We start from the raw sequence: 18,542 nt of genomic DNA, 5'->3' as shown, positions 1-18,542 counted from the left end.
CCACACATGTCCATTTATATCCAATATCCTTAAAAAGTATTTAGTGTACACAATGATTATCAAAAATTGCCAAATCCAGTACAAAAGTTATACAATAAGTTTCCGGATGTGCAGTGCATAGGTGGAGTAGACACAATCTGACTGGTTGTGAACGGTAATCTCTGACTAAAGTTCTTGTGAAATGTCAAGGCACAAAGCCGTATATAAGCATCACTGCACACCGAAGAAGTCAGCATGGTTCACTTCCTTCACAAACTTGTTATGGAGCTTAACAGGGGCCACTGGAGAGCCATGATTTTTTATAACTGCAAGAGTGGTTTGCAACTGTGAGCTGCTTTTGGTGAGGAAGCACTGTTCCGAACCACTGTGTTCGAGTGGTTTGCAGAATTTCGGCATGGGAGATGGTCCTTGGAAAACAAAGAGCACTGCGGACGACTTGTGTCCACCATCACTGAGGAAAACTTTCTTGCCATGCAAACCATAGCTGAGGTGGATTCTAGGGTAACCATGCCCCAGTTAGAGATAGAGATACAGTAGGCATTTCATCAGGATCCATCTGTTTGATACTCTACAAAAAGCTTGGCCTGAGCAAGGTTTCGGCACCGTGGGTGCCCCCGCATTTGATGGAGTCACTCAAACTCTTTCTGGAAAATCATCTATGGTGATGAATTCTGGATCTACAGTTTTGACTCCAAGACCAAACAACAGTCGGCCCAGGTAGCCCTAGTTGGTGGTGTGCCACCACAGAAGTTCCGACGTAAGCGCTGTGTGGCCAAGCAGATGGTGGCTCTTTTTGTGGCCAGGACTGGTCATGTACCTAATGTCCCACTAGTGCAGCAGCGCACCATCACTGGGGACTGGTACACCAACCAATGCCTGCCACAAGTGCTGGAAGCCATTTCCAGGTACTGTCCAAGAACTCGCCCTTCTCCATCAAGACAATGCACCTGCCACAAGTTCAGGAAAGTGGTGGTTTTTCTGGTCCACGAACGCATCCAGGAGCTTGGTCACCTGCCATACAGTCCTGGCCTGGCCCCCTGCAACTTCTCACAAATCAAGCACAAGATACATGGGATTCATTATGTCACACAAGAAGCTGCAGTGGAGACCTTCATCCAGCCTGTAGAAGACATACCTGCTTCAGACTGGTCCAGCTGCTTCACCAAGTGGTTTGAGTGTGTGCAACTTCTCTGGTGAACACTTTAAAAATTTTTAATGTGTTTGTAAATATAATACTTTTTGTGCATTCAGAAACTTATTGCACCTGACCTCATATGTGTATTGCACATTAAACCCACTTCATGAATGCAATGTTTGCAGTTACTAAGTGAGCACATACAGTAAGTATTGGCTTCCACATACAGTAAGTTTGGTTCCAGTCCTATCATCAATTTCGTATAGCAACTCATCTCCTTTCTGTTCCCACTTATTTGCACCAATGTGTATTCTGTTAAGCGCTTAATTCACAGAATAAAACCTGTACAATTTTTCTTCTCCATTTAATCATTCATGGCGAAATTGAAGCATATCTAGATGTACAATGTACCCGGAATTCTACATAGATAATTATATGACTGCACATATTGTTATTTATTAGTAAAGCCATGTTGATTAATCAAATAAAAGATAATGATATAATTAGTTATATAATAGTATATATAAATATTTATATACAATTCATAACCTTGCCACCAGTGCCAAAAATATTAAAAAAGAAACATTTTAAAGCATTCTTGGGACATACTAACCATATAAAGAAGGACACTCTGCAAAATAAGTGATATTTCAATATATTGTCCCCTTAAGGATGTTAAATCAATAACAGTGTCTGCTGAAACGGTTGCAGATAAATATATTTACTGTATATTGGATTTACTCTCAAGCTTGGTTTGCTGATCAATCCAGCATAATATACAATTCTCATATCAGTTCACATACCTTCAATATATCCCCTTTTTTGAAACTCAGTTCATCCTCACCAGAAGCAATGAACTCATACAGTGCGAGAGCCTCCATCCTCTTTGCTACAAAGACACAAATAAGAATAAAGTCAGTATGATGTGCACTATTAACAGATTCTGTCTTGCAATAAGAAATGTAATTATAATGCTTTACTTTGGCTCACATGAATCTGATTTCATATTATTCATGTCTCAATTCTGATTGGAAATTTGCAAAAAAATGGGACATGCCCCCACCCAGCACAAACTACTCCCAGATGCAACCAAACCACACCCATTTCTGGTGAAGCCACGCCCATTTGGACAGAAGAGATTTGAAAAATGTACTGGCTCTTTGTTGAAAGTACTTCTTAAAAGCTTCATGCTTGCTTGCATTAAAATAAAGTGCTCAATGTGCACTCACATCAGGACTGTTTCTAGCCAATATTGCACCCAGTGTGATCAGAAAAAAAAATGCAGGTACACAAGAAGCCGGGCTGGTGGGCTGGCTGCTCAGACAGGTCTCCAGCAGCGGCGGGAGGTGTGACAGCAGTCAGGAGTAGTTGTAGGCTGGTGGGCTCCTCTGACTTACAGTCAGTGCCGGAATAAGGCTTGTAGGGGACCAGGGCAACCAAGCTGTGGGGGCTCCCACTAATAACAGTGATGTGAACCCTCCTCCGTGCATAATAGTTAGAGCTACATTGGGGCAGTAGGTGACACGGACCCGTACACCCCGCACACCACACAGCGCACACCTTCAGCCAGAGACAGAGCAGAGATCTGCCAGGTGAGCGCGCTGATCCCCCTCATGCTTCATATTCACAGTGGTCGGCTCTGGGACAGTGTCTCGCAGCATTTGACTTCCCGTGAGACTGACCTGGGTAGTGTGAGGAGCTCCTCGGCGGACGAAGACACAGCTAAATGCCGTGCTCCGATTTTATTAGCAGTTCTGATGGCTGATTCGGGGGACAGTGTGTGGGTGCCCCTAACCTGTGGTGGAAGACCAGCCCTGTTGCCCCCCCCCCCCCCCAGTGGTGTAAGTAGAAATATTTTCTTAGTGGTACCGAGTGCCGAAAAATGGGCGTGGTCATGTGTTGTGAGGGGGCGTTGCCACATGCTGCTAGTGGGAGTGGCTACATGACACTAGCTGCGTGGCCACACGACAGCCCCTTTTTGGGGGGGAATCTGGAGGCAAGGCTAAAAATCTATAGTAATGCCTCCAGTATAATAGAATATATAGTGATGCCTCCACTCCTCCAGTATAACAGAAATATATACTAATGCCCCCAATTTAATAACAATATATAGTAATGCCTCCATTATAACAGGAAAATACATCCACTTTCGCACTCCCAGTAACCCTGACAAAGTGGGAGGAGCTGTCATGCTGCCAAGCACCATGATCTTGTTGCTTTGTGGCACATTATAATTGTGGTAATGGCAAAGGGTGTGGCAGGTGGTACTGAGTACCCGCTGCCAAATTCTTAAGGGTACTCCGTACCCGAGCGTACCCGCATACCTGCACCGCTGCCCCCTCCTATAATCCTGCCCTGCTTACAGTAGCATATGTTACCAAGACAGGGCTCCAAAAAATAAATAATAACAGAACAAACCCATACACACATACTTTCTTACAAGCATTCGCTTTGATTTGATTCTTGACAGTTTTTTAATTATCAGCAGTTCCTGCAACATTCATAACACTCAATACAAAAAACAGTTTCATTTTTTAAATTCATTCAGCCAGTGCTGGTATACATCCTTTGGTTTATAGTTCTATGGGAGCGGTCATTAAGCTTTTCTTTTATGTGATATTGTCTGCTGTCAAAAGCAAAGACAAACTTCAAGGTTTTGTGCACACTTTTAACAAGCGTTACTTTTGAACTCCTGTGTGCACAAAGCCTAAGGAGATATCCTTGCATTTAGTTAGCTAATCAAATCAATGTACTGTTTGTGTCTGTTGCAATGTACTATATATAAACACCCAACTTAGTTTACAATCAAGCTTTATTTTATTAATTACAGGCCATTATTATTTCAACAGCGAAGAGTTTATAGCAATTTGTGTACCGCGAAGATGCCATTCCTAATTATGCTGCATAGATTTCTTTTTGATATGTGCACAATGTTGCATAATGAGGCTTGAGGTGTATAAAGAGGTGAATCTTCTGTCTCATTCAATTGAAGGAGCCTGAATATTAATACAAGTCAAATCAATTGAAGCAGCTGTCTCTGCGATATAAAAAGCTTAATCTGTAAGCCAAGAAGCAGGAAAATGATTGGTGATTACTTTAATTTGGCTACAGTGACAATGAGGTAAATCAGACAATAGGCAATGGAGGAAAGCGCTCAATCTCCATACTGTCACTTGAGCACGCATACAGTATCCCCAGCTGTATCTACATCCTCAGTTGGGCTGTAGTGTGAGTACCGCCACTTCATATTGGCGTGCTTATGAATGTGGCGTGACTGTGCCATAAAGGGGGCATGACTGCATCACTTCTGAAATGCTAGGCTATCCTATACCATACTCCCTAACCTGGAAATAACACATATAAGGGGTGATGTATTAAGCAGTGAAAAGAGTGGACAATGTTGGCAGAGTGTACTGGGCTATCTGGTGCAGTGACGTCAGTCCACACACTAGATGACTTAAACAGTAAAGCAGGTTTATTTAGTGAACACAGGTGACTCCGATGTAACACTGATATCGGTAATCAGGAGCCCATATATCACACAAGGTAACAGCATTAGATAGTGGTACTTATCAGGAGATGTCTGTGGTGGTAAAGCATGGAGGACTGCACAGCTGTGCAGTCTGACTACTGCTGTAGAGAAGATGATGCATGCACTGGAACACTGTGAGTCTCTCTAGCTGAGATCTGTTCCTAGTCTCAGCTCAGCACACTTATACACCAGGACTCTGACTCTCAGTCTCTGTGTGTGTCACATTCTCCTCACTCTCTCCCTGAGATGGAGGAACAGGAACTTCATCATATAACTCCGCCTCCAAGTGACTCCTGGCACTAGAGGTCTAACACTAAGGGATGCACCCAGGTCTGGCGCTACCCGCTCAGCAAAGGAATGCAGTGCAGGTAGGCACCAGGCAGGAGAGGTGCTCTGCCTGGTCAGCATCCCTGTGCTGAGCTGCTGCGCCTGGGCCACCTGCTGCTGCCGGCCGCTGTGCCTGTCACTGAATGACAGGCAGCGGTGCCGGCAGCCGAAAGCCTCCTCTCCCCCTCCGCTCCTGGGACAGTGACTGATCAGATGGAGGGGGCAGGGCTACTGAACGGAGGGGATGGAGCTAAACAGGCAGAGGGGGCAGGGCTACATGGGGCCATCAGACTGCAGTGCCACAGAGGAAGACCTGCTCCAGATCCTGCCAGCCAGGGAGAGTAAGTGAGAAAGTCTCTGTGTGTGTGTATGTGTGTGTGTGTGTGTGTGTGTGTGTGTGTGTGTGTATGTATGTATGTATGTGTATTTATGTATGTGTATGTGTGCGTGGAAGGGGGGATGTGAATAAACTGCACTTCTGTGGGCATTACATGTAAGCTGCGCTACTACTAGAGCGTTACTACTGGCGCATTACGTGTAAGCTGCGCTACTACTGGGACGTTATGTGTAAGCTGCGCTACTACTGGGTTTATTATGTATAAGCGGCGCTATTACTAGGGTCATTATGTGTAAGCGGTGCTACTACTGGGGCATTGCGTGTAAGCGGCGTTAATACTGGGGCATTACGTGTAAGCTGCGCTACTACTGGGTTTATTATGTGTAAGCGGCGCTACTACTGGAGTCGTTATGTGTAAGTGGCGCTACTACTGGAGTGTTACGTGTAAGCGGCGCTAATACTGTGGGTGTTACGTGTAAGCTGCATTACTACTGGGGCATTACGTGTAAGCTGCATTACTACTGGGGCGTTACGTGTAAGCGGCGTTACTACTGGGGGTGTTACGTGTAAGCTGCATTACTACTGGGGCGTTATGTGTAAGCTGTGCTGGTACTGGGGGTGTTACGTGTAAGCTGCATTACTACTGGGGCATTACATGTAAACTGCGCTACTACTGGGGCGTTACGTGTAAGCTGCGCTACTACTGGAGCATTACATGTAAGCTGCGCTACTAGTGGGTCATTACGTGTAAGCTGCGCTACTACTGGGGCGTTACTTGTAAGCTGCACTACGACGGAGGTGTTATGTGTAAGCTGCGCTACTACGGGGGCGTTACGTGTAAGCTGCGCTACTACAGGGATTATTATGTGTAAGCGACGCTACTACTGGGGGCATTATGTGTAAGCGGTGCTACTACTGGGGTCATTATGTGTAAGCGGCGCTACTACTGAGGTCATTACGTATAATCGGCACTAATACTGTGGGCTTTACGTGTAAGCGGCATTACTACTAGGGCATTACGTGTAAGCTGCGTTACTACTGGGGCATTACATGTAAGCGGCGTTACTACCTGGGGTGTTACGTGTAAGCTGCATTACTACTGGGGCATTGCGTGTAAGCTGCGCTACTACTGGGGCATTACGTGTAAGCTGCGCTACTACTGGGGCGTTACGTGTAAGCTACGCTACTGCTGGGGCATTACGTGTAAGCTGCGCTACTACTGGGGCGTTACATGTAAGCTGCACTACTACTGGGGTGTTACGTGTAAGCTGCGCTACTACTGGGGCGTTACGTGTAAGCTGCGCTACTACTTGGTTTATTACGTGTAAGCTGCGCTACTACTGGGGCGTTACGTGTAAGCTACGCTACTGCTGGGGCATTACGTTGTTGCTGCGCTACTACTGGGGCGTTACATGTAAGCTGCACTACTACTGGGGCGTTACGTGTAAGCTGCGCTACTACTGGGGCGTTACGTGTAAGCTGCGCTACTACTGGGTTTATTATGTGTAAGCGGCGCTACTACTGGGGTCGTTATGTGTAAGCGGTGCTACTATTGGGGTCGTTATGTGTAAGTGGCACTACTACTGGGGTCATTATGTGTAAGAGGCACTACTACTGTGGCGTTATGTGTAAGCTGTGCCACTACTGGAGTTGTTATGTGTAAGCGGCATTACTATTGTGGCGTTATGTGTAAGCTGTGCTACAACTGCGGTGTTATGTGTAAGCCATGCCCCTTCCTTGTGAAGCCACATCCCTTTTTCGACGTGCGCTGTCCCTCTGTAAAGTATGAGAGAGCGCAAATTTATAATTTACAGGGGGGTTCTGAAAACCCTAGCACTGGCCCTGGATGCACCCATAGACTGATACACAGAAGGAGACAGGTACAGAGTGCACCATATCCTAATACACCCCTCGCTCAAGACTGTCTCCGGTCACAAGTTTAAAGAACATGACATTTTTTTATCAAACAAATCAATAAAGTCACTCCTGTAACCGAAAACATAATGTGAAACAAAAAACAGTAAGAATACTGTAAATCAACATTAACCATATTCTAGTCCACATTCCATCAGGAATGCAAGTAGCAAGTGTGATGACAGTCCTTTTGTCAGCAATATTTCTTCACTTGCAATATATACCACATTGACGGACTTGTTTTTCACCAACTCACGAATGAAATTATGTCTTATAGCAATGTGCTTAGACCATCCATAATGCTTTGTTCTGCAAGAGAGATCAATTGCTCCCTTGTCATCACACTTTATGTTGATGATCTCACTGTGGTAAGGAAGATCTAATTTGCGTAAAGTCTCACTTATCCAAAGCGCTTCATTTGAAGTTTCTGTGAGTGCCATGGACTCTGCCTCTGTTGTAGAAAGAGTAACTGTGGGTTGTTTCTAGTGATGTGCGGGTTCGGTTTCTCCGAAACCGAACCCCCCCGAACTTCACCTTTTTCACATGGGTCCGAGGCAGGTTAGAACCTGCCCGCCTTGCTCGGCTAACCCGAGCGCGCCCGAACGTCATCATCCCGCTGTCGGATTCTCGCGAGATAAGGATTCTATATAAGCAGCCGCGCGTCGCCGCCATTTTCACTCGTGCATTGGAGATGATAGGGAGAGGACGTGGCTGGCGTCCTCTCCGTTTATTGTAGAAGTTGATTGGTTTACTTTATTTCTTATTTGTGGGGAGGATTGGGGAGCAGCTGTTAGGAGGAGTACAGTGCAGAGTTTTTCTGATAAGTGACCACCAGTTTTTATCCATTCTCTGCCTGAAAAAAATGCTCCATACCATATCTGTGCTCAGTGTGCTGCATGATATATCTGTGCTGAGTGCTCACACTGCTTAATTGTGGGGACTGGGGAGCAGCTATAGCAGGAGTACAGTGCAGAGTTTTGCTGACAGTGACCACCAGTATACGTTGTCTGCCTGAAAAACACTCCATATCTGTGCTCACAGTGTGCTGCTTTATTGTGGGGACTGGGGACCACCAGTATAATTAATATTATATAGGAGTAGTACAGTGCAGAGTGCACTGCTGTACCTACCTCTGTGTCGTCACTCGTCATCCATTAAGTATACTATCCATCTGCATTGTATACCTGTGGTGCATTTTAGACTAGTTTAGCAGTTTGCTGACAGTGTCCACCAGTATACTATATATAGCAGTACGGTAGGCCACTGCTGTACCTACCTCTGTGTCGTCACTCGTCATCCATTAAGTATACTATCCATCTGCATTCTATACCTGTGGTGCATTTTAGACAGTTTAGTAGTTTGCTGACAGTGTCCACCAGTATACTATATATAGCAGTACGGTAGGCCACTGCTGTGTACCTACCTCTGTGTCATCACTCGTCATCCATTAAGTATACTATCCATCTACATTCTATACCTGTGGTGCATTTTAGACAGTTTTGCAGTTTGCTGACAGTGTCCACCAGTATACTATATATAGCAGTACGGTAGGCCACTGCTGTGTACCTACCTCTGTGTCGTCACTCATCATCCATTAAGTATACTATCCATCTACATTCTATACCTGTGGTGCATTTTAGACAGTTTTGCAGTTTGCTGACACTGTCCACCAGTATACTATATATAGCAGTACGGTAGGCCACTGCTGTGTACCTACCTCTGTGTCGTCACTCGTCATCCATTAAGTATACTATCCATCTACATTCTATACCTGTGGTGCATTTTAGACTAGTTTAGCAGTTTGCTGACAGTGTCCACCAGTATACTATATATAGCAGTACGGTAGGCCACTGCTGTACCTACCTCTGTGTCGTCACTCGTCATCCATTAAGTATACTATCCATCTGCATTCTATACCTGTGGTGCATTTTAGACTAGTTTAGCAGTTTGCTGACAGTGTCCACCAGTATACTATAAATAGCAGTACGGTAGGCCACTGCTGTGTACCTACCTCTGTGTCGTCACTCTTCATCCATTAAGTATACTATCCATCTGCATTGTATACCTGTGGTGCATTTTAGACAGTTTTGCAGTTTGCTGACAGTGTCCACCAGTATACTATATATAGCAGTACGGTAGGCCACTGCTGTGTACCTACCTCTGTGTCGTCACTTGTCATCCATTAAGTATACTATCCATCTACATTCTATACCTGTGGTGCATTTTAGACAGTTTTGCAGTTTGCTGACAGTGTCCACCAGTATACTATATATAGCAGTACGGTAGGCCACTGCTGTGTACCTACCTCTGTGTCGTCACTCGTCATCCATTAAGTATACTATCCATCTACATTCTATACCTGTGGTGCATTTTAGACTAGTTTAGCAGTTTGCTGACAGTGTCCACCAGTATACTATATATAGCAATACGGTAGGCCACTGCTGTACCTACCTCTGTGTCGTCACTCGTCATCCATTAAGTATACTATCCATCTGCATTCTATACCTGTGGTGCATTTTAGATTAGTTTAGCAGTTTGCTGACAGTGTCCACCAGTATACTATATATAGCAGTACGGTAGGCCACTGCTGTGTACCTACCTCTGTGTCGTCACTCGTCATCCATTAAGTATACTATCCATCTACATTCTATACCTGTGGTGCATTTTAGACAGTTTTGCAGTTTGCTGACAGTGTCCACCAGTATACTATATATAGCAGTACGGTAGGCCACTGCTGTGTACCTACCTCTGTGTCGTCACTCGTCATCCATTAAGTATACTATCCATCTACATTCTATACCTGTGGTGCATTTTAGACAGTTTTGCAGTTTGCTGACAGTGTCCACCAGTATACTATATATAGCAGTACGGTAGGCCACTGCTGTGTACCTACCTCTGTGTCGTCACTCGTCATCCATTAAGTATACTATCCATCTACATTCTATATATATATTCTATATAACTCCATACATTAAAAAATGGAGAACAAAAATGTGGAGGTTAAAGGGAAAGATCAAGATCCACTTCCACCTCGTGCTGAAGCTGCTGCCACTAGTCATGGCCGAGACGATGAAATGCCATCAACGTCGTCTGCCAAGGCCGATGCCCAATGTCATAGTAGAGAGCATGTAAAATCCAAAACACAAAAGTTCAGTAAAATGACCCAAAAATCAAAATTAAAAGCGTCTGAGGAGAAGCGTAAACTTGCCAATATGCCATTTACGACACGGAGTGGTAAGGAACGGCTGAGGCCCTGGCCTATGTTCATGGCTAGTGGTTCAGCTTCAAATGAGGATGGAAGCACTCATCCTCTCGCTAGAAAAAAGAAAAGACTTAAGCTGGCAAAAGCACAGCAAAGAACTGTGCGTTCTTCAAAATCACAAATCCCCAAGGAGAGTCCAATTGTGTCGGTTGCGATGCCTGACCTTCCCAACACTGGACGGGAAGAGCTTGCGCCTTCCACCATTTGCACGCCCCCTGCAAGTGCTGGAAGGAGCACCCGCAGTCCAGTTCCTGATAGTCAAATTGAAGATGTCACTGTTGAAGTACACCAGGATGAGGATATGGGTGTTGCTGGCGCTGGGGAGGAAATTGACAAGGAGGATTCTGATGGTGAGGTGGTTTGCTTAAGTCAGGCACCCAGGGAAACACCTGTTGTCCGTGGAAGGAATATGGCCCTTGACATGCCTGGTCAAAATACAAAAAAAATCAGCTCTTCGGTGTGGAATTATTTCAACACAAATGCGGACAACAGGTGTCAAGCCGTGTGTTGCCTTTGTCAAGCTGTAATAAGTAGGGGTAAGGACGTTAACCACCTCGGAACATCCTCCCTTATACGTCACCTGCAGCGCATTCATCATAAGTCAGTGACAAGTTCAAAAACTTTGGGTGACAGCGGAAGCAGTCCACTGACCACTAAATCCCTTCCTCTTGTAACCAAGCTCCTGCAAACCACACCACCAACTCCCTCAGTGTCAATTTCCTCCTTACCCAGGAAAGCCAATAGTCCTGCAGGCCATGTCACTGTCAAGTCTGCAAGTCCTCTCCTGCCTGGGATTCCTCCGATGCATCCTTGAGTGTAACGCCTACTGCTGCTGGCGCTGCTGTTGTTGCTGCTGGGAGTCGATCGTCATCCCAGAGGGGAAGTCGGAAGACCACTTGTACTACTTCCAGTAAGCAATTGACTGTCCAACAGTCCTTTGCGAGGAAGATAAAATATCACAGCAGTCATCCTGCTGCATAGCGGATAACTGAGGCCTTGGCAGCCTGGGCGGTGAGAAACGTGGTTCCGGTATCCATCGTTATTTCAGAGCCAACTAGAGACTTGATTGAGGTACTGTGTCCCCGGTACCAAATACCATCTAGGTTCCATGTCTCTAAGCAGGCGATACCGAAAATGTACACAGACCTCAGAAAAAGACTCACCAGTGTCCTAAAAAATGCAGTTGTACCCAATGTCCACTTAACCACGGACATGTGGACAAGTGGAGCAGGGCAGACTCAGGACTATATGACTGTGACAGCCCACTGGGTAGATGTATTGCCTCCCGCAGCAAGAACAGCAGCGGCGGCACCAGTAGCAGCATCTCGCAAACGCCAACTCGTTCCTAGGCAGGCTACGCTTTGTATCACCGCTTTCCAGAATAGGCACACAGCTGAAAACCTCTTACGGCAACTGAGGAAGATCATCGCAGAATGGCTTACCCCAATTGGACTCTCCTGGGGATTTGTGACATCGGACAACGCCAGCAATATTGTGCGTGCATTACATCTGGGCAAATTCCATCACGTCCCATGTTTTGCACATACCTTGAATTTGGTGGTGCAGAATTATTTAAAAAACGACAGGGGCGTGCAAGAGATGCTGTCGGTGGCCCGAAGAATTGCGGGCCACTTTCGGCATTCAGGCACCGCGTACAGAAGACTGGAGCACCACCAAACATTCCTGAACCTGCCCTGCCATCATCTGAAGCAAGAGGTGGTAACGAGGTGGAATTCAACCCTCTATATGCTTCAGAGGATGGAGGAGCAGCAAAAGGCCATTCAAGCCTATACATCTGGCCACGATATAGGCAAAGGAGGTGGAATGCAGTGCACCTGACTCAAGCGCAGTGGAGAATGATTTCAATGTTGTGCAAGGTTCTGCAACCCTTTGAACTTGCCACACGTGAAGTCAGTTCAGACACTGCCAGCCTGAGTCAGGTCATTCCCCTCATCAGGCTTTTGCAGAAGAAGCTGGAGACATTGAAGGAGGAGCTAAAACAGAGCGATTCCGCTAGGCATGTGGGACTTGTGGATGGAGCCCTTAATTCGCTTAACCAGGATTCACGGGTGGTCAATCTGTTGAAATCAGAGCACTACATTTTGGCCACCGTGCTCGATCCTAGATTTAAAACCTACGTTGTATCTCTCTTTCTGACAGACACAAGTCTGCAGAGGTTCAAAGACCTGCTGGTGAGAAAATTGTCAAGTCAAGCGGAACGTGACCCGTCACCATCTCCTCCTTCACATTCTCCCGCAACTGGGGGTGTGAGGAAAAGGCTAAGAATTCCAAGCCCACCCACTGGCGGTGATGCAGGGCAGTCTGGAGCGAGTGCTGACATCTGGTCCGGACGGAAGGACCTGCCAACGATTACTGACATGTCGTCTACTGTCACCGCATATGGTTCTCTCACCATTGAAAGAAAGGTGGAGGATTATATGAGTGACCGCATCCAAGTAGGCACGTCAGACAGTCCGTACGTATACTGGCAGGAAAAAGAGGCAATTTGGAGGCCCTTGCAGAAACTGGCTTTATTCTACCTAAGTTGCCCTCCCTCCAGTGTGTACTCCGAGAGAGTGTTTAGTGCAGCCGCTCACCTTGTCAGCAATCGGCGTACGAGGTTACTTCCAGAAAATGTGGAGAAGATGATGTTCATTAAAATGAATTATAATCAATTCCTCCGTGGAGACATTCACCAGCAGCAATTGCCTCCAGAAAGTACACGGGGACCTGAGATGGTGGATTCCAGTGGGGACGAATTAATAATCTGTGAGGAGGGGGATGTACACAGTGAAAGGGGTGAGGAATCGGAGGATGATGATGAGGTGGACATCTTGCCTCTGTAGAGCCAGTTTGTGCAAGGAGAGATTGATTGCTTCTTTTTTGGTGGGGGCACAAACCAACCAGTCATTTCAGTCACAGTCGTGTGGCAGACCCTGTCACTGAAATGATGGGTTCGTTAAAGTGTGCATGTCCTGTTTATACAACATAAGGGTGGGTGGGAGGGCCCAAGGACAATTCCATCTTGCACCTCTTTTTTCTTTCATTTTTCTTTGCATCATGTGCTGTTTGGGGACAATTTTTTGGAAGGGCCATCCTGTCTTGATTGACACTGCAGTGCCACTCCTAGATGGGCCAGGTGTTTGTGTCGGCCACTTGTGTCGCTTAGCTTAGTCACACAGCCACCTTGGTGCGCCTCTTTTTTTCTTTGCATCATGTGCTGTTTGGGGAGTATTTTTTTGAAGGGCCATCCTGCCTGACACTGCAGTGCCACTCCTAGATGGGCCAGGTGTTTGTGTCGGCCACTTGTGTTGCTTAGCTTAGTCACACAGCCACCTTGGTGTGCCTCTTTTTTTCTTTGCATCATGTGCTGTTTGGGGAGTATTTTTTTGAAGGGCCATCCTGCCTGACACTGCAGTGCCACTCCTAGATGGGCCAGGTGTTTGTGTCGGCCACTTGTGTCGCTTAGCTTAGTCACACAGCCACCTTGGTGCGCCTCTTTTTTTCTTTGCATCATGTGCTGTTTGGGGAGTATTTTTTGGAAGTGCCATCCTGCCTGACACTGCAGTGCCACTCCTAGATGGGCCAGGTGTTTGTGTCGGCCACTTGTGTTACTTAGCTTAGCCATCCAGCGACCTCGGTGCAAATTTTAGGACTAAAAATAATATTGTGAGGTGTTCAAAATAGACTGGAAATGAGTGGAAATTATGGTTATTGAGGTTAATAATACTATGGGATCAAAATGACCCCCAAATTCTATGATTTAAGCTGTTTTTTAGGGTTTTTTGAAAAAAACACCCGAATCCAAAACACACCCGAATCCGACAAAAAAATTTCGGTGAGGTTTTGCCAAAACACGTCCGAATCCAAAACACGGCCGCGGAACCGAACCCAAAACCAAAACACAAAACGCGAAAAATTTCCGGTGCACATCACTAGTTGTTTCCTACTTGCCCAGCTTACAGCTGCGTCTGCTAGTGCAAACAGGTATTCAGTATAAGAACGTCTATCATCCTCATCTGATCCCCTGTCGCCGTCACAGAATACTTTTAAGCTGGTATCTGATGATCTTTTAAATTTAGCTTTAGTGAACTTGTACCTTTGAAGTACCTTAGTATTCTCTTTACTGCAATCCAGTGTTGTCTCCCCGGATTATTTGCGATCTGGCTTGCCCGACTCACTGCATGTGTGATGCCTGGACGTGTCCCAATGCTTGCATACATCAAACTACCAATGGTATTTTGATAAGGGATTTCTTACATTTCTTCTATCTCACTTTTGCTGCTTGGTGACATGGCCTTGACCATCTTTGTACTTTTATCAATGAAAGTATTTACTGGTTTTGCATCTGTCATTCCGTTCTTGGAAATAATTGCATAATGTTCAGGTGGTTCCATATAAATATTCTCAATCAATTCTCCATTTAGGAATGCGGAATCAAAGTCTAGTTCATATAACAGTAGATCATGTAGTGTAGTAACAGCAATCACTAACCTTAAGGTGCTATACCTTGCTACTGGTGAGTAGATCTCTCCGTAATCGATTCCATACTTCTGGGTATATCCCTTGACAACAAGACGGGCTTTGTAACGAGCTACTGTGCGTTCAACTTCTTGCAGAAAACCCACTTATTCTTAATAATTTTCTGGTCGCTTGGTCTATCAACCATAGTCCATGTACTGCTATCATTTAGTGCTGACAGTTCTGTATCAATGGCTGATTTCCACTCTGTCCAATCACTGCTTGACTTTGGTTCCTGTATGTTTTGAGGTTCACAGTAAGCTATGTTTGTATACTCCTCACTGTATTTCACTGTATTTCTTGGCTGGAATTCCTTTGTTGCTCCTTGTGGAACTTCTGTTCTCTGACTTGTTCTCTGCTTTGACACTCTTAGATTCAGACACGCTTTCTGCGGCCTGTACATCCAATAATACATTTTGTTGTTGCTCCACTGCTTAAGTTAGTGGTGCTGTCTCGTAGAATACCACATCTCTGGATTAAGATGTTTACTTGTAACATCCCAAAGTCTGTATACTTTGCTTTCGTCGCAGTATTCGACCATTATACATTCTATGGATTTTGGATCTAGCTTTCTCTTTTTCTCCTTTTTTCCTTTGGTATATGTGCAAAAGCTTTGCTCCCGAAGATGACTGACACTTGGCTTTTTCCTGGACCACGCCTCCAGTGGCGTTTTACCTTTGACAGCCACTGTAGGTGCACGATTCTTTAGGTATACTGCAGTAGATACTGCTTCTGCCCAAAACTTCTTTTCCAGGCCAGCATCACTTAACATAGTCCGTGCTCTCTCAACAATTGTGCGGTTTGTCCGCTCACTCATGCCATTCTGTTCCGGTGTGTAGGCTATTATTAGATGATGGTTTATGCCATATTTCCTAAAGAATGCGGCTAAGACTTTGTTATCATACTCTCCACTGTTGTCTAATCTCTAGATCTTTAGTTTCAGACCTGTCTGATTCTCCACTAGGTTTTATTTTCCACAATTTTGTTGACAACTTCACTCTTCTCCTTAAGAAAGTACACGTGTGTCATTCTTGTGGCATCATCACTGAGAGTCATGAAATACCTGTAGCCACTGAATGATTCTTCCTCCACTGGACCACACACGTCTGTGTGCACTAGAGCTAGTGGTGTCTCTGCTCTATTAACTGACTGTGGAAATGGGTTGCGAGTTTGCTTGCGTTTTATGCAACTCTCACACATGGGTCTTTCAGCGTTGCTCCCGGTGATCCCTGTTACCATTCCATCTAGCAGCATCTGGGTTGTCATAACCCAGATGACCCAAGTGTTTTTGCCACTGCTCCATTAACTGTTTTTCCTCAGTAACCATCATTGCAGTACACTCCTCAGTGTGGGACATATAGTTGGTTGCACCGGGTTGCTGAAGCAATAACAGTCCCTCTTTTATTATGCACCATACACTTGCCCTTCTGAAATTGGACTTTGTAGCCTTTGTTCTCTAGGACGCTTATAGCAATGAGATCACTTCCTAAATCAGGTATGTAGAGATGAGCGCCTGAAATTTTTCGGGTTTTGTGTTTTGGTTTTGGGTTCGGTTCCGCGGCCGTGTTTTGGGTTCGAACGCGTTTTGGCAAAACCTCACCGAATTATTTTTGTCGGATTCGGGTGTGTTTTGGATTCGGGTGTTTTTTTCCAAAAACACTAAAAAACAGCTTAAATCATAGAATTTGGGGGTCATTTTGATCCCAAAGTATTATTAACCTCAAAAACCATAATTTACACTCATTTTCAGTCTATTCTGAATACCTCACACCTCACAATATTATTTTTAGTCCTAAAATTTGCACCGAGGTCGCTGTGTGAGTAAGATAAGCGACCCTAGTGGCCGACACAAACACCGGGCCCATCTAGGAGTGGCACTGCAGTGTCACGCAGGATGTCCCTTCCAAAAAACCCTCCCCAAACAGCACATGACGCAAAGAAAAAAAGAGGCGCAATGAGGTAGCTGTGTGAGTAAGATTAGCGACCCTAGTGGCCGACACAAACACCGGGCCCATCTAGGAGTGGCACTGCAGTGTCACGCAGGATGGCCCTTCCAAAAAACCCTCCCCAAACAGCACATGACGCAAAGAAAAAAAGAGGCGCAATGAGGTAGCTGTGTGAGTAAGATTAGCGACCCTAGTGGCCGACACAAACACCGGGCCCATCTAGGAGTGGCACTGCAGTGTCACGCAGGATGGCCCTTCCAAAAAACCCTCCCCAAACAGCACATGACGCAAAGAAAAAAAGAGGCGCAATGAGGTAGCTGACTGTGTGAGTAAGATTAGCGACCCTAGTGGCCGACACAAACACCGGGCCCATCTAGGAGTGGCACTGCAGTGTCACGCAGGATGTCCCTTCCAAAAAACCCTCCCCAAACAGCACATGACGCAAAGAAAAAAAGAGGCGCAATGAGGTAGCTGTGTGAGTAAGATTAGCGACCCTAGTGGCCGACACAAACACCGGGCACATCTAGGAGTGGCACTGCAGTGTCACGCAGGATGTCCCTTCCAAAAAACCCTCCCCAAACAGCACATGACGCAAAGAAAAAAAGAGGCGCAATGAGGTAGCTGTGTGAGTAAGATTAGCGACCCTAGTGGCCGACACAAACACCGGGCCCATCTAGGAGTGGCACTGCAGTGTCACGCAGGATGTCCCTTCCAAAAAACCCTCCCCAATCAGCACATGATGCAAAGAAAAAGAAAAGAAAAAAGAGGTGCAAGATGGAATTATCCTTGGGCCCTCCCACCCACCCTTATGTTGTATAAACAAAACAGGACATGCACACTTTAACCAACCCATCATTTCAGTGACAGGGTCTGCCACACGACTGTGACTGATATGACGGGTTGGTTTGGACCCCCCCCCAAAAAAGAAGCAATTAATCTCTCCTTGCACAAACTGGCTCTACAGAGGCAAGATGTCCACCTCATCTTCACCCTCCGATATATCACCGTGTACATCCCCCTCCTCACAGATTATCAATTCGTCCCCACTGGAATCCACCATCTCAGCTCCCTGTGTACTTTGTGGAGGCAATTGCTGCTGGTCAATGTCTCCGCGGAGGAATTGATTATAATTCATTTTAATGAACATCATCTTCTCCACATTTTCTGGATGTAACCTCGTACGCCGATTGCTGACAAGGTGAGCGGCGGCACTAAACACTCTTTCGGAGTACACACTTGTGGGAGGGCAACTTAGGTAGAATAAAGCCAGTTTGTGCAAGGGCCTCCAAATTGCCTCTTTTTCCTGCCAGTATAAGTACGGACTGTGTGACGTGCCTACTTGGATGCGGTCACTCATATAATCCTCCACCATTCTATCAATGTTGAGAGAATCATATGCAGTGACAGTAGACGACATGTCCGTAATCGTTGTCAGGTCCTTCAGTCCGGACCAGATGTCAGCATCAGCAGTCGCTCCAGACTGCCCTGCATCACCGCCAGCGGGTGGGCTCGGAATTCTGAGCCTTTTCCTCGCACCCCCAGTTGCGGGAGAATGTGAAGGAGGAGAT

General features: G+C 45.8%; 1 protein-coding gene across 2 annotated transcripts in view; it reads right to left on the bottom strand.

Annotated features, from left to right (window-relative positions):
* Positions 1 to 18,542, bottom strand: part of GRAP2 (GRB2 related adaptor protein 2) — a 412,159-nt gene that overhangs the window by 203,829 nt on the left and 189,788 nt on the right. For both annotated transcript variants that reach the window (XM_063940721.1, XM_063940722.1), the window contains exon 2: positions 1,939 to 2,024. In XM_063940721.1, the coding sequence (XP_063796791.1) occupies positions 1,939 to 2,016 (78 nt within the window). In that variant the 5' untranslated portion in view covers positions 2,017 to 2,024. The remainder of the gene's footprint in view (positions 1 to 1,938; positions 2,025 to 18,542) is intronic.

The sequence above is a fragment of the Pseudophryne corroboree genome, chromosome 9, assembly GCF_028390025.1.
Source record: "Pseudophryne corroboree isolate aPseCor3 chromosome 9, aPseCor3.hap2, whole genome shotgun sequence".
Taxonomy (NCBI): domain Eukaryota; kingdom Metazoa; phylum Chordata; class Amphibia; order Anura; family Myobatrachidae; genus Pseudophryne; species Pseudophryne corroboree.
This window is presented reverse-complemented; position numbering and strand designations above follow the sequence as displayed.